Source organism: Echinops telfairi, unplaced genomic scaffold (genome assembly GCF_000313985.2).
Source record: "Echinops telfairi isolate 266 unplaced genomic scaffold, ASM31398v2 ScPeMD7_7457;HRSCAF=8495, whole genome shotgun sequence".
In the NCBI taxonomy this organism is placed as follows: domain Eukaryota; kingdom Metazoa; phylum Chordata; class Mammalia; order Afrosoricida; family Tenrecidae; genus Echinops; species Echinops telfairi.
This window is the reverse complement of record NW_022111357.1, coordinates 44,432,724-44,444,931: the sequence shown is the minus strand read 5'-3', so window position 1 is coordinate 44,444,931 and position 12,208 is coordinate 44,432,724. Positions and strand designations below refer to the sequence as shown.

The 12,208-nt window shown below is 53.7% G+C and overlaps 2 protein-coding genes across 2 annotated transcripts in view; one reads left to right on the top strand and one right to left on the bottom strand.

The window, feature by feature from the left end:
* Positions 1-2,603, bottom strand: part of HES4 (hes family bHLH transcription factor 4) — a 9,760-nt gene extending 7,157 nt beyond the window's left edge. The window contains exon 1 of the mRNA XM_004705507.2: positions 2,571-2,603. Coding sequence (XP_004705564.1) covers positions 2,571-2,603 — 33 coding nt within the window. The remainder of the gene's footprint in view (positions 1-2,570) is intronic.
* A 6,402-nt stretch (positions 2,604-9,005) lies between these two features.
* Positions 9,006-10,109, top strand: ISG15 (ISG15 ubiquitin like modifier). The gene is made up of 2 exons (XM_004705506.4): positions 9,006-9,117; positions 9,557-10,109. Exons 1-2 carry the CDS (start codon positions 9,007-9,009, stop codon positions 10,085-10,087), a joined length of 642 nt encoding a protein of 213 aa, XP_004705563.4. The 5' UTR covers position 9,006; the 3' UTR covers positions 10,088-10,109.
* Positions 10,110-12,208: the final 2,099 nt, after the last annotated feature.

Genomic DNA, 12,208 nt, shown 5'->3' with positions numbered 1-12,208 from the left:
CTGATGATGCCTTATACCTGATCCCTTCGACATTTACTTTCTATTGAGCCCTCGGTACCAGGTCTTTTTTTTTTTCCTTTCCCCCCTTTCCCCCACCCTCATCGATTCCGATAGATTGTACATTGTTATTATTTTCATCTCTCACATGGACCACTCTCTCTTCCCCCATGCTTTCTGTTGTTCTTCCCCCTGTAGAGGGGTGTATGGTTATGTGTCGATCATTGTGATTGGTTCCCTTCCTCTCCCCGTTCCCCCTACTCTTCCAGCATCACCATTCCTACTCCTGGATTCCGTGTGTCGTGAGCTCCCATCCCTTTCTATACCTGTGGACATGTTCTGGTCTAGTCTGAACTGGGAAGCTGCTGAAATTGTGTCTTGAAGCATGGTGTAGCATGGGTAACAGTCTTCACGCTGGGTACTCATATGTGGGCATATCTGCATGTGGGCCGGCCCTCCTGGAGACGCATAGAGGCGCGGGGTCTCGGTTCCTAAGATCATCGGAAATATGTGTTTTCTGATGGTTTTAAGCAACCCCTGTGAAAGGGTCGTTTGAGCCCCAAAGGGGTCTCAACCCACAGGGCACTTCCTGACCTCTCTCTCCTCCACCCCCGGAGCCTGGCTGGCAATCTCAGTGGAAGCTGCCTTGCCTCCCCATATCAGCGTGGGTTAAGCCTGGTGGTTCCCAACGCACAGGGGGTGGGATAATGGTCCTCAGCGTCCTGACCTCCGGCGCATCAGGCCCTGCCCCACCCCAGAGCCCTAATCTCAGACCCACTGAGACCTCACCCTGACCCTCCAGTGCCCTGCCTCTCCTATCACCACTCACTTATCTGCTCAGCCTGCGTCTCCTCCCTGGCCCTCTCCACTCATTGTCCACGTGACAAAGCCCTGGCTGTGCTAGGTCCCAACTAGCTGTTTCAAAACCAGTATCCGGCCTTTCGTTTGTTTTGTGGGTCCTCTGGGCGCGGGCTGAGGTAATTCCACCAGGACTGGAGTTACTGAAGGTGACATCATGCACCTATCTGCCCTGGAGGCCGCCCTCCTCCTCGCTTGTCACCGCCCCGGGCTTCCGCCTGCCTCCCTGTGGCTCTTTTAGGCCAAAGTCCCCGGAGCCAAAGAGGCTGCCACAGGGCTTTTGAGATTGGCACTCTGGAATTCAGACAGCCCCACTCCCGCCTCATTCCAGGGGCCTGCAGGTTGGGAAGGGTGGCCGGGCTAGCCTGCCCTGGAGGGGAGGAGCTCTCTCAGTCAGATGCCTGTGTCCCTGAAGGCAGCCCAGCTGTCCTTGTCCCCCTGGGGCAGTGGTTCTCAACCTTCCTAGTGCTGAGACCCTCTCAGACAGTTCCTCTTGTGGTGGTGACCCCCAACCATAACATTATTTTCCTTACTACTTCATCACTGTCATGTTGCTACTGTTATGAATCCATGTAAATATCTGATAGGCAGGACGTATTTTTTTTTTAACTTTTATTAGGGGCTCATACAACTGTTATCCCAATCCATACACACATCAATTGTGTAAAGCGCATTTGTACATCGTTTCTCAAAACATTTTCTCTCCATTTAAACCCCCGACATTAGGTCCTCATTTTTCCCCTCCCTCCCCGCTCCCCCCTCCCGCATGAGCCCTTGATAGTTTATAAATGGGTATTTTGTCATATCTTGCCCTGTCCAACGTCTCCCTTCATCCACTTTTCGGTTGTCTGTCCCCCAGGGAGGAGGTCACACACAATTCCATGTAATCGGTTCCCTCTTTCCTACCCATTCTCCCTTTACCCTCCCTGTTTTGCCACTCACACCACTGGTCCTATAGGGCTCATCTGTCCTGGATTCCCTGTATTTTCTGTTCCTATCTGTACCAGTGTACCTCCTCTGGTCTAGCCAGACTTGCAAGATCAAATTCGAGTCATGGTAGTGGGAGCGGGGAGGAACCATTTAGGAACTAGAGGAAAGTTGTATTTCTCATCATTGTTATATCGCACCCTGACTGGCTCATCTCCTCCCCGAGAGGCAGGATGTATTTTCATTGTTACAAATTGAACATCATTTAACACAATGAAAGCATAGGGATTAATCACAAAACCAGATGTAATCATATCTTGTGAAATATTTATGTGTTTTCTGATGGTCTTAGGTGACCCCTGTGAAAGGGTCATTAGACCCCCCAAAGGGGTCACCACCTACAGGTTGAAAACCGCTGCCCTGGAAGAACCTCCAGAGGGCCGTGCACAGCCAGGCCCCCATTCCTCGCCCCTCCTGGACAACCTCTGCTGGCCTCCTACCTGTCCTGCTCCCAGCCCACCCCTTCTTCTGGTGGGCCAACTTAAAACCAAACTCACTGGCATTGAGTGGATGAGGGCTTATAGCAGCCCTCTATATGGGACAGGGTAGACCTGCCCGTGCGGGTTTCTGAGGCGGTAACTCTGATGTTGTTGTTGCTGTCAGGTGCCCTCGAGTCAGGTCTGACCCAAAGCGACCTTGTGCACAACAGAAGGCAACACCGCCTGGCCCTGCACCCGCCTCACCATGGTTCCGATGCCTGAGCCCGAGGAGGCAGCCAGGTGTCAAACCATCGGCTTGAGGGCCTTTCTCTTCTCCGCCATCCCTCCACTGTACCAAGGACGAGGTCCTTCTCCAGGGTCTCTCCGGACAAGACATCCAAAGTGTGTAAGACCAGGTCTGGCCGTCCTTGCCTCTGAGGAGCAGATGGGTTTGTGACTCTCCGCAGCAGAAAGCCCCGCCTTTCTCCGGACTCCAGGGGCTAGTTTGGAGGTACTGAAGCTGTCACAGAATGTTGCCAAGCCCCCTCTCCTGAGAAGCCCACCTCTGGTCCTTAGGCCAGGCCCTGCCCCCGTCATGGGCCCTGTGTGAGCTGAGCACACCCTTTCCTTCCACCTCTACAGTGTTCTCCCTGTGCCCTCTCCACAACAGCCAGGAGGCTTCTCACATGCAGGCTCATGCCTGCCTCGGGGCCTGTGTGCAGCCGAGCCTCTGCCTGGCACACTCTACCTGCTCTACCTGGCTGCCTCTTGACTCAATGGTCACTTTCTTTCTTCTTTTTTTTTTTTGATGCTGAATTCACACGTTGATTCATCAAAGGGATAGCGCATTTTATAGTCAGTATCTATTCTAATGTAACCTATTGGCATACACAGTCACACATCAGACAGTAAGTACATCAAAGGTGGCCTACCTAACCGGTGGAGAGAGCTCAGAGTGGTGTGGTGTCCTCTGTGTGTCTGCCACCTGGTAGGGTTTTTATACATTGAGTAAACAACTGTGCTTAGTCACACATTATGTCGATGGCCCTGTCTGGTAGTTCTGATAAGTTCTACCAGTGGGCATCTGAAGTTTCTTTTTTTGTTTTGTTTTTAATCATTTTATTGGGGGCGCTTACAACTCTTGTTACAAACCACACATCAATTGTATCCCACATATTCGTACACATATTCCATCGTTCTTTTCTAGACATTTACTTTCCACTGGGCCCTTGGGATCAGCTCCTCTTTTTTTCCCTCCCTCCTGCCCCCACTCCCCTCAAAGGTCACTTTCTCGCGTCCCCTCTCCTGCCTGCTCCACCTCGGGACATCCCAGGCCCCTTCCTGCTGTATGTCTCTCTATCCAGTCCGTCACCACAACACAGTGCCTTCACGGCCCGGGTGCTCCGGTGCCCAGCTCCACCAGCAGGTGCTACCCCAGCCCCCAGCCCAGACCACTGTGAGGAGTTGCAGGACCGACCACACAGGACTGAGGTGAGAGTCCAGCCCCTGATGTCTCTGATGGGGGGGGGGGGCTACTTACTGCTCCATGTGCCCACGGCTCTGCCTCCCCCTACCCTACCCTAGGATGGCCCAGCCCTTGGGTTTGCCCAAGTCCCCTTCACATGATCCCCAAGATGGCCCAGCTCTGGTCCTGCCCCCTTGGATCCAAACAATAGGCCTCCCTCTGGAGTCTGCCCTCCTCCTTGGCAGACCCCGTCCACCTGTCCCCGACTAGAGAGAGCTGGGTTCACAGTCCATTGTTGTTAGGTTGCGTCATTGAGTTTGCTCTGACTCACAGTGACCCCGTGTTCAATAGAAAGAAACACCGCCGGTGCTCTGTCATCCCCATAACTGATGTGTTTCTGCTCATGTTTGCAGCCACTGTGTCAACCACCTCCTCATCGAGCGCCTTCCTCTTTCCACGGCCCTCTGCTTTACCAAACATGAAGCCCTTCTGCAGGTACTGCTCTTTCCTACGAGCGTGTGCAAAACTATGGGAGACTGAGCCTCGCCAGCCTCACCTCTAGGGAGCATCCTGGGCGGACGTCCTCCAAGACAGATGTGCTTGTTCTCGGACGGCGTGCGGTCCTTTCCATGTTCTTCCGTGACGTCAGGGGGAAGGTGTCGATTCTCCGGCAAGCTTCCTTAGGCATTTTCCGACCGTCACGTGCGTCTGAGGAAATGGAAAATACCGTGGCTTGACCTAGGTGCAGCTCAGTCCTTAAAGTGACAGCCTTGCTCTTCAACACTTCAGGTTTTATTTTTTGGTGGGGGCGGGGGGGCAGTAATATTGCTTCTGATTTTATTTTTTAATCATTTTATTGGTGGCTTTTAGAGATATAACAACCCACAAATCAGTTATATCAAGCGAACTTGGACAGATGCTGCCCTCGTCCTCTTCAAAACATTTATCTTTCTTCTGAAGCCCTTTCTTCCACACGTTAAAGAGGTTTCGGGCAGCATCTCAGCCCAATGTAATGGGTCTTTTGATCTCTTGACCGCTGCTTCCGTGAGCATCGATTGTGGATCCAAGCGAGAGGAAATCCTTCACAACTTCAACCTTGTCTCCATGGACCATGATGTCAGCTCCTGGTCCAGTTGCGAGGATGTGGGTCTTCTTGATGGCGAGTCCCGATGTACACTGAAGACTGCATGCATGGATCTTGGCCAGCCAGGGCTTCAAGTCCTCCTCACTCTGAGGAAGCAAGGTGGTATCGTCTGCACCCGCAGGTTGTTGTGAATAAGCCTTCCTCCAACCCTGCAGCCACAGTCTTCTTTATAAAGCCAATTAGACCTCAGCAAGCAAGCCCGGTGTCGGCACACTAGTGAGATGGAAGAGCCAATCCTGTCCCTCACAACCATTTAAAAATTACTCGAGAGCCAGACCAAAATATGTTTTTACAAACAAATGAACTCACCTTTACTGCACATCCAGTCCTGCAAGATGCATGCCTGCCCCCTCCCCACCCCTCGGCTCTCTGAGGAAGCACCTTGGGGGTCCCACAGCCCTCACCTGCCTCTGACGGGAGGCTTACGGGAGGATCCTGTTGGATGGCTGTTACCTGGTGATGCCCTTTGAGCTGTGACCCAAAGCCCAAGTGTGTCAGAAGTCATCAGATGCAGCTGGGAGGTGGGGTGAAAGGGGAGGGGAGGGTAACAGACAGCTGAGTCCTGTGGAGGGGGAGGGGTTGGACTCCAAGGGAACCTGGGCACTAGGCAGCGAGGCTCACCACAGAATGAGGTCTATCCCTGCCAGGCAGTACATTGGGAAGGTGCCTCCTGGCCCTGAGTTCGGCCTGCCTCTGCCCTCGTGCAGCTCCCCCTGCTGAGACACTCCAGCTCACAGAGGAGGAGAAGAGCTGCTTTGGAAATGGGCTCCAGGCTCTCTTTGGACCCTGGAGGGAGCAGGATTAGACACAGAGAGGGGGAGACAGAAGGAGCCCCATTTCTTGGTGTGGTACCGACCCCTCCCCTATCTTTTAGAAAGCACAACAACAAAAACAAGGCAGGCTCTTAGTCCCTATGTGGGAGGGGCAGCATCGCAGGGTGAGATGAGTGTGTGTGTGTGTGTGTGTGTGTGTGTGTGTGTGTGTGTACACAGGCCCATACAAGTCTGGCAGGCAAGGCTGGCTTTCCAGAAGGAAGATGCACAATCACATCTGTGAGGAGCTCTGAGCAGGGAGACTGACCCCGGGTCCAGAGGTCACTAAGAGTCTTTACCCAGGGAGAGACCTCACTCCAGCCCCCCCCAGACTCCCCTCCTTCTCTTGCCCCCGCAGGTTGGGAGGTCAGCCACCTCTGTGAATATATCTCTGTAAAGCCTTTGAGTTTACGCCTCCTGCCCAAAGCAGGCAGGTGATTGGTGGAGACGGACACAGCAGCTTACCCAAAGGAAGGCTCTAGAATCTATGCAAAGAAATGAGCCCCGAACACTTTGTTTGAGCATGCTCGCCAGAGGGGGAACTTGGAAGAACTTCCACTTTGTGCATTCTTTGTTTCAATATGTCATGTCTCTTTTTACAATACCAGTAGCAGTGATGCAAGCGAATCAAGAAGAAAACCAAAATAATAATAATACAAAAAGAAATGAAGCATCCATGTTTGTTTGGGAGGGTGAATACTTTTGGTGTCTCATGAGATTTTGGGGGTGGGTGGGTGAGTGAGGGGGTGTTTCATAGTCAGAGCACTTCCCCGCCCCCATACTTGTGCTCTTAATCCAAATCATTTTTCACTAACTGCCACCTGCTCGGTACTTTCTGTAACAGTAAGCATCCAACAGTAAGCATCCAACAGTGAGAGTTGAACTCAATTAAATGACACTTTAGACAACTTGTTTAAATATACTGATTCACATGAAAGCACAAAACATTATTTCATGAACCAGTTAAGTTATGAAAGGAAGGTCTTATGAATCCTATTTCAAGTGGGGGTTCCCCGGCCCCAGAAACACAAGACGTGCCTCACGCATGCAAGAATCCATGCGACCTAAGAGGCAACAGCCACTGGGTTCCCCGGCGCTCACATCAAGGCCTGGGGTCAGGGTCCAGGGGGAGGACAGAAGGGGACGAGCACCACCCCCCTCTGGAAGACTCCCCAGTGAATCCTATTTCTTAAATAGTTTTTAAAATGTCCTTTATCGAGGTAAAATTCACATGACATCAAATGAACGATTCTACAATGGACAATTCAGTGGCTTTAATAGATTGACAATGTTGTATAATCATCACTCCTATCTAGGTCCTGAAACAGCCCCATCCCCACCCCCCTCCAAGAAGGCCCTGTCCCCGGAGCCGTCACGTCTCCTCCTTCTCGCCCCTGGACATGGCCCATCTGTGTCCTGTAACTGTGATTCGGTCTCTGTGGGACCTGTGATCTGGTCTGGAGATCTCATAGGTGGAGCCCAGTGGCTCAGTGATTAAAGCACTTACGGTAGCTGCTAAAGGAAAAGGCTGGTAGTTCAGGCCCAACAACCCTGGTGGCACAGTGGTTACACGTTGGGGTTGCTGACTACAAGGTCAGCAGTTCAAAACCACCTGCTGCTCTGTGGGAGAAAGACAGGGCTTTCTACTCTGGCATAAAGTTCCAGTCTTGGAGACGCCTGGGGGCAGTCCTATACTGGCCTACAGGGTCACCAGGAGTCGGAATCGACGGGGTAGCCCTGAGTTTTGAGCCACGCCACAGGAGAGAGATGAGGGGGTTTAGATATCAGTCTTGGCAAACCTGTGGGACAGTTCTACCCTGCCCAACGAGGTCACCGCGGTTGGGTATTTCATAGAGAGAGAATCAGAAAGAAGAAGTGGGCTCCCTCATTCCGCATGGTGTTTCTGAGGTTCATCGTGGCAGTGCGTATCAGAACTTTGTTCCTTTTTATAAGACTGCATGGTGTGTCGTTCACATTTGTTTATGGGGTTAGCCATGGACGGACACCGGGCTTCCACTACTGTAACTCATATGGCACATGCATCTATGAGAATTTGTTGGAACACCTGTTTTCAATTAGTTGGGGGCTACGAGAGGGCTTTCAAAAGTTTGCTGGGAGATGGAGGTAAAAGAGAATGGAATTTTTCCATGCACTTCTTGAAGCCCCCTCAAACAGCTAGAAGCCAAAGCTGTGGGGTCTCCTGGCAATGCTGTGCTTAACTTTACGACAGAACTCCACCTCTTTGCCACAGTGGCCGCGCCAGCGACACTCCCACCAGCAGCGTGAGGGTCCCAGGCTCTCCGGAGCCTCAGGAACACCGATTTCTGGTTTGTGTGTGTGATGGGGTGTCTCACTATGGCTTGGCTTTCTGTTTCTCTCATGCCTCATGATGCCGAGCACCTTCTCACAGGCTTCTTGGCCCTTGTGCATCCTCTCTGGAGAAATACCTACTTGAATCCTTTGCCCACTCTTTTGGAAGGCTGGCTTGTGTGTTGTTGCTGAGTTGTAGGAGTTCTGTCTATAAACTGGACATTAATTCCTTAGCAGATAGAGAAGTCTACAGTATTTTCTTCCATATGTTGAGTTTCACTTTCCTCACTGGGTCCTTGAGTTAGTTTTCTTACGCTGCATCGGGAACTAGGGGAGGGTGCCCAGAGCAGATCACCGACCTTCCGTTCCACAAGTCACACCCATCTTGCTGCCACCCCTCGATGACGTATCACCACTCAGCTCCCTTCCTTCTTGTTTCCCTTTCATACCGGTCCCCCTGTTGTGCTGACCCCCCAACCATAAAATTATTTTCGTTGCTATTTCCTCACTGTCCTTTTGCTACTGTTATGAATCGGGCGACTCCTATGAAAGGGTCGTTTGACCCCCAAAGGGGTCACGACCCACAGGTTGAGAACTGCTGTCCTAGATCAATGGAGGTGACTGTCCTTTCTGAGTTAACCGTGGCCATGCTTGAGATGGACGACATTTGTAAGTCGGTGAACTGAAAACAGGATTTTCCAGTCATTTATCAGCTCGTCCTGGTGACACTTATGCACCTGTTAAGGACTAGGCATCTAGGGGGTTCCTGAAGGCCCTTCCTGGGAGTGAGGATGAAGGGGGGAGGGCGCATGAATTGGTCCCAGAAGATGCAGCTGAGCGGAGAGCGGGGGGTGGGGGTGGGGACCCCGCTCCCCTCTGTTTCCCTGGGGTTAGTTTTGTTTCTGTTGCAGGCTTGGGAAAAGGAAATTGAAACTGAAAGCATTTGGGTGGGTCTCAGGCTAGCGCCTCTCAGAGATGCCACGCCCACTGGGTCACGTGTGTTGTTTGGGGCTAATGAAAAGCAAGGGCTGCAGGGAGGGGGGCTGTGTAAGAGGAGGTGAGAGCCAGGAGCCAGCAAACTCATCTGTGGCTGCCGAGCACCCAGCACTGGAATCCACAGCCATGGTGAGTCCGGTTTGGAGATGGGAGGCAGGTGGGCTTGGTACCCGCTGTTCTTCTGACCCCTTCCCACTCGGGGCCCCTCCTGAGGGTGAGCACCTCCTGGCTCCAAGATGCTCCAAGGCATTCAGAGCTCAGCTCCTCCCCCCTCCAAGAATGAGCCAGGATTTGGATCTCACCCTGATGGCAACCCCGAATCCTCCTTGGGGCACCACACAGAGTGTGGCATCTTAGCAAGGAAGGGGCTAGGATGGCAGGGGCGCTGGCCCGCTTTCTCTCCATACTTCTCTTTCAGGGTCCTCTGGAGGCTGCGTAGGGAAGAGGGACAGGAAGGGCAGGCTTTCTGGCTCCCCAGAGTTTGCCCTGGGCCAGCCCTAGGTTCCTGGGTGGGGAGGGGGAAGCCCAGGTGTGATGCCCAGTCCCTGAGTCCCTTGATCATATGCAGAGTTGGTCCCTGACAGTGAAGATGCTGACTGGGCAGGAGATCTCGGTATCCCTGACGGAATCCATGCTGTTGTCGGACCTGAAGCAGCAGGTCTCCAAGAAGATGGGTGTGCCTGCCTTCCAGCTGCGGCTGGCCCACCCAAAAGGCAAGGTGCTGGAGGATGGGGTGCCCCTTGTGAAGCAGGGTCTGGGCCCGGGCAGCGTGGTCGTACTGATCGTAGAGAACAGCAAATCCATGAACATCCTGGTGCACAACAACAAGGGTCGGAGCAAGGCCTACAGCATCCACCTGACTGACACCGTGGCCCAGCTGAAGCAGCAAATAAGCGAGCAGGAGCATGTGCAGACAGACCTCTTCAGGCTGTCCTTCGACGGAAAGCCCATGGAGAACCAGGAGCGGCTGGGGGAGTACGGCCTCACCCCCGACTGCACAGTGTTCATGAATCTGGGGCTTCGGGGTGGCGGGGACACCTGGAGAGGCACCTGGAGAGGGGTCTCTACTCTGAGACTTGTGCGCATCCAGCAGCAGTAATAAACACGGATGTGAAGAAACAGTTGGCTTCCTGCTCTGTCTTTGACCGTCTCTCTGTCCTGCCCTCACTTCTCACCACTCCTCCGCTGATGGGGTCAGGTGGGAACCCAGGGTAGCTGGGGATGACCAGGCGCCTCATGACAGTGGCCAATGGGGCACCAGGATAAAGGACAAGTGTTTTACACTCAGAGGTGGGCTCAGAAGTCAGTGAAGGAATTGAAGACCATCCCACGCCATTTGAGAAATTAACTTCTAAATCGGCCACAAACCCACAGCCATCGAGGTGATTTAGACGCATAGGGTTTCTGAGGGTGGATGTCCTTCCAGGAGTGGGCAGCCTCATCTTCTTCCTGTGGAGTGGCAGGTGGTTTTGAACCTCAGCCTTTGTGATTAGCAGTCCATTGCTTACCTGACAGCCCCACCAGGGCTTAAAGAGGTCAAAAGAGGTACATTTATTGGAGTCCATGCAGGTGAGTAAGCTCCTGCCCACCTGGCGGCTGTGAAGGAGGCAGGGCCACACTAACTGGCCTGGAGGTGTCCTGACACTCCAGGACCAACTAGCCAAGTCTGGGGAAGTGTCTGGGCTTGTGTGGGGGCTTGATCAGGGCTGAGCTGCCCAATAGAGCCAGAATCCACCCTTCAAGGTTGCTCAGAATCATCCAGAAGTGTGTGGGGAGGGGAGGGGGGGCGTGGCCGATGGGGTGGAGGGAGCATGGCCAACAGTGTGGGGAGTCAAGCAGATTCTTGTCCTAGACTTGAGGGCATTGGAATGGGGGAGTTTCCACCTAAATAGGGGTATTGGATTAGGGCGCTTCCACCGTCCAAGAAGATGACCTTGCCCAGATTGTGACTCAGAGGTCAGGCCCTTAGCTGGTAGCCAAGAGATAAGCACTTTGAACACATTGGTTGCTCTGTGGGAGAAAGATGTGGCAACCTGCTTTGGTAAAGTTGGACACGTTGCTGGGAAACCCTTTTACTTAGACCCACGGTGTGTCTAGAAGTCCAAATCAACTCGATGACAATGAGTTTTGGGGGAATGGGTGGGTTTCCATGGTCAAGGGGTATGAGCTTGTATAAAATTCAGGGGTCACTGGAATGAGGAGCTCCAGCAGTCCAGGAGGAATAAGTTTGTCCCTGATTTGTGGGCCCTGGAATGGGAAGCTCCCATGATCTGGAGAGATGAGCTTGTCTCAGATGCAGGTACACTTAGCACACTTCTTACTGCATGCTTGTCCTGCCTTCTCCTCCTGCACCCATGTCCCAGAGTCCCTGTGAACCAGCCTAGCCTTGGGCTCTGGTAAACTCTGCGAGAACCGAGGGAGTACAGGGGGATGCCCCCTCACTGAACCACAGGTCCATGGCTCCGAGAAGCCCTCAGCCCCTCAAACCCCAGGGGGTTAGACTAGAGAGCATGATACCCCTTTCTGGTCTGGGGTTGACATCTGGGTCAGGGGACTCCTGTCTGGTCTGGCTGTGCCATGCAGCTAAGTGTAGGTATGTGGGTACATGCAGGGTGGGGGCTCTCCTGGTTGTAGCCTTGGCTCCTGTACTGGTGGAACGGCTGATCCCGGTGTGAGCACAGATCCTGGGCACCGCCCACCTTTTGGGAACCTCTCACCAGGGCTGGAGCTGGGATGGTTTCCCTGGGGGAATCCCTTCTGTCCAAGTCACCTCGCAGTCTGAGCTCTGTGGCTCGCTTAGGTGAGGGGTGCACTGGGGTTTCCTCTCCTTCCCTTTCTATATTCTGCTAGGTCATTCCCTACCTTGGACTCTCAGGGCCTCAGTTTACCTCCAGGCAAAACCTGAGAAGGGGGCTGGGCAGGGGGCGTGGCCGGGCGGGCGGGCCCGGAGCTGGCCGGCTGCAGGACAGCTGGAGGCGCCCTCGGCTCTGCGGAGAGCGCGCCGGGGCGGGGAAGTAGGCGGGCTGCGCCGCGTCCTGGCCAATCACCGCAGCCCCCACCCGCATCAGCGTCCACCAGCCGGGGGGCACGGCCTGCTGGGGCCGCCCCTCTACCTTGACGGGCCCGGAGGGGGGCGGGGGCAACGACGCCCCAGGTCTTGTCCAAACCTCCTTCTCGTACGAGGCGGCCCAGGGTAGCCCGGCCGGATCCTCCCGCGGGT

Coding starts and splice junctions, on each gene's coding strand:
- ISG15 (XM_004705506.4), top strand. CDS start 9,007: ATGAAAAGCAAGGGCTGCAGGGAGGGGGGCTGTGTAAGAGGAGGTGAG. Junction 9,118..9,556: donor CACTGGAATCCACAGCCATG/GTGAGTCCGGTT, acceptor GATCATATGCAG/AGTTGGTCCCTGACAGTGAA.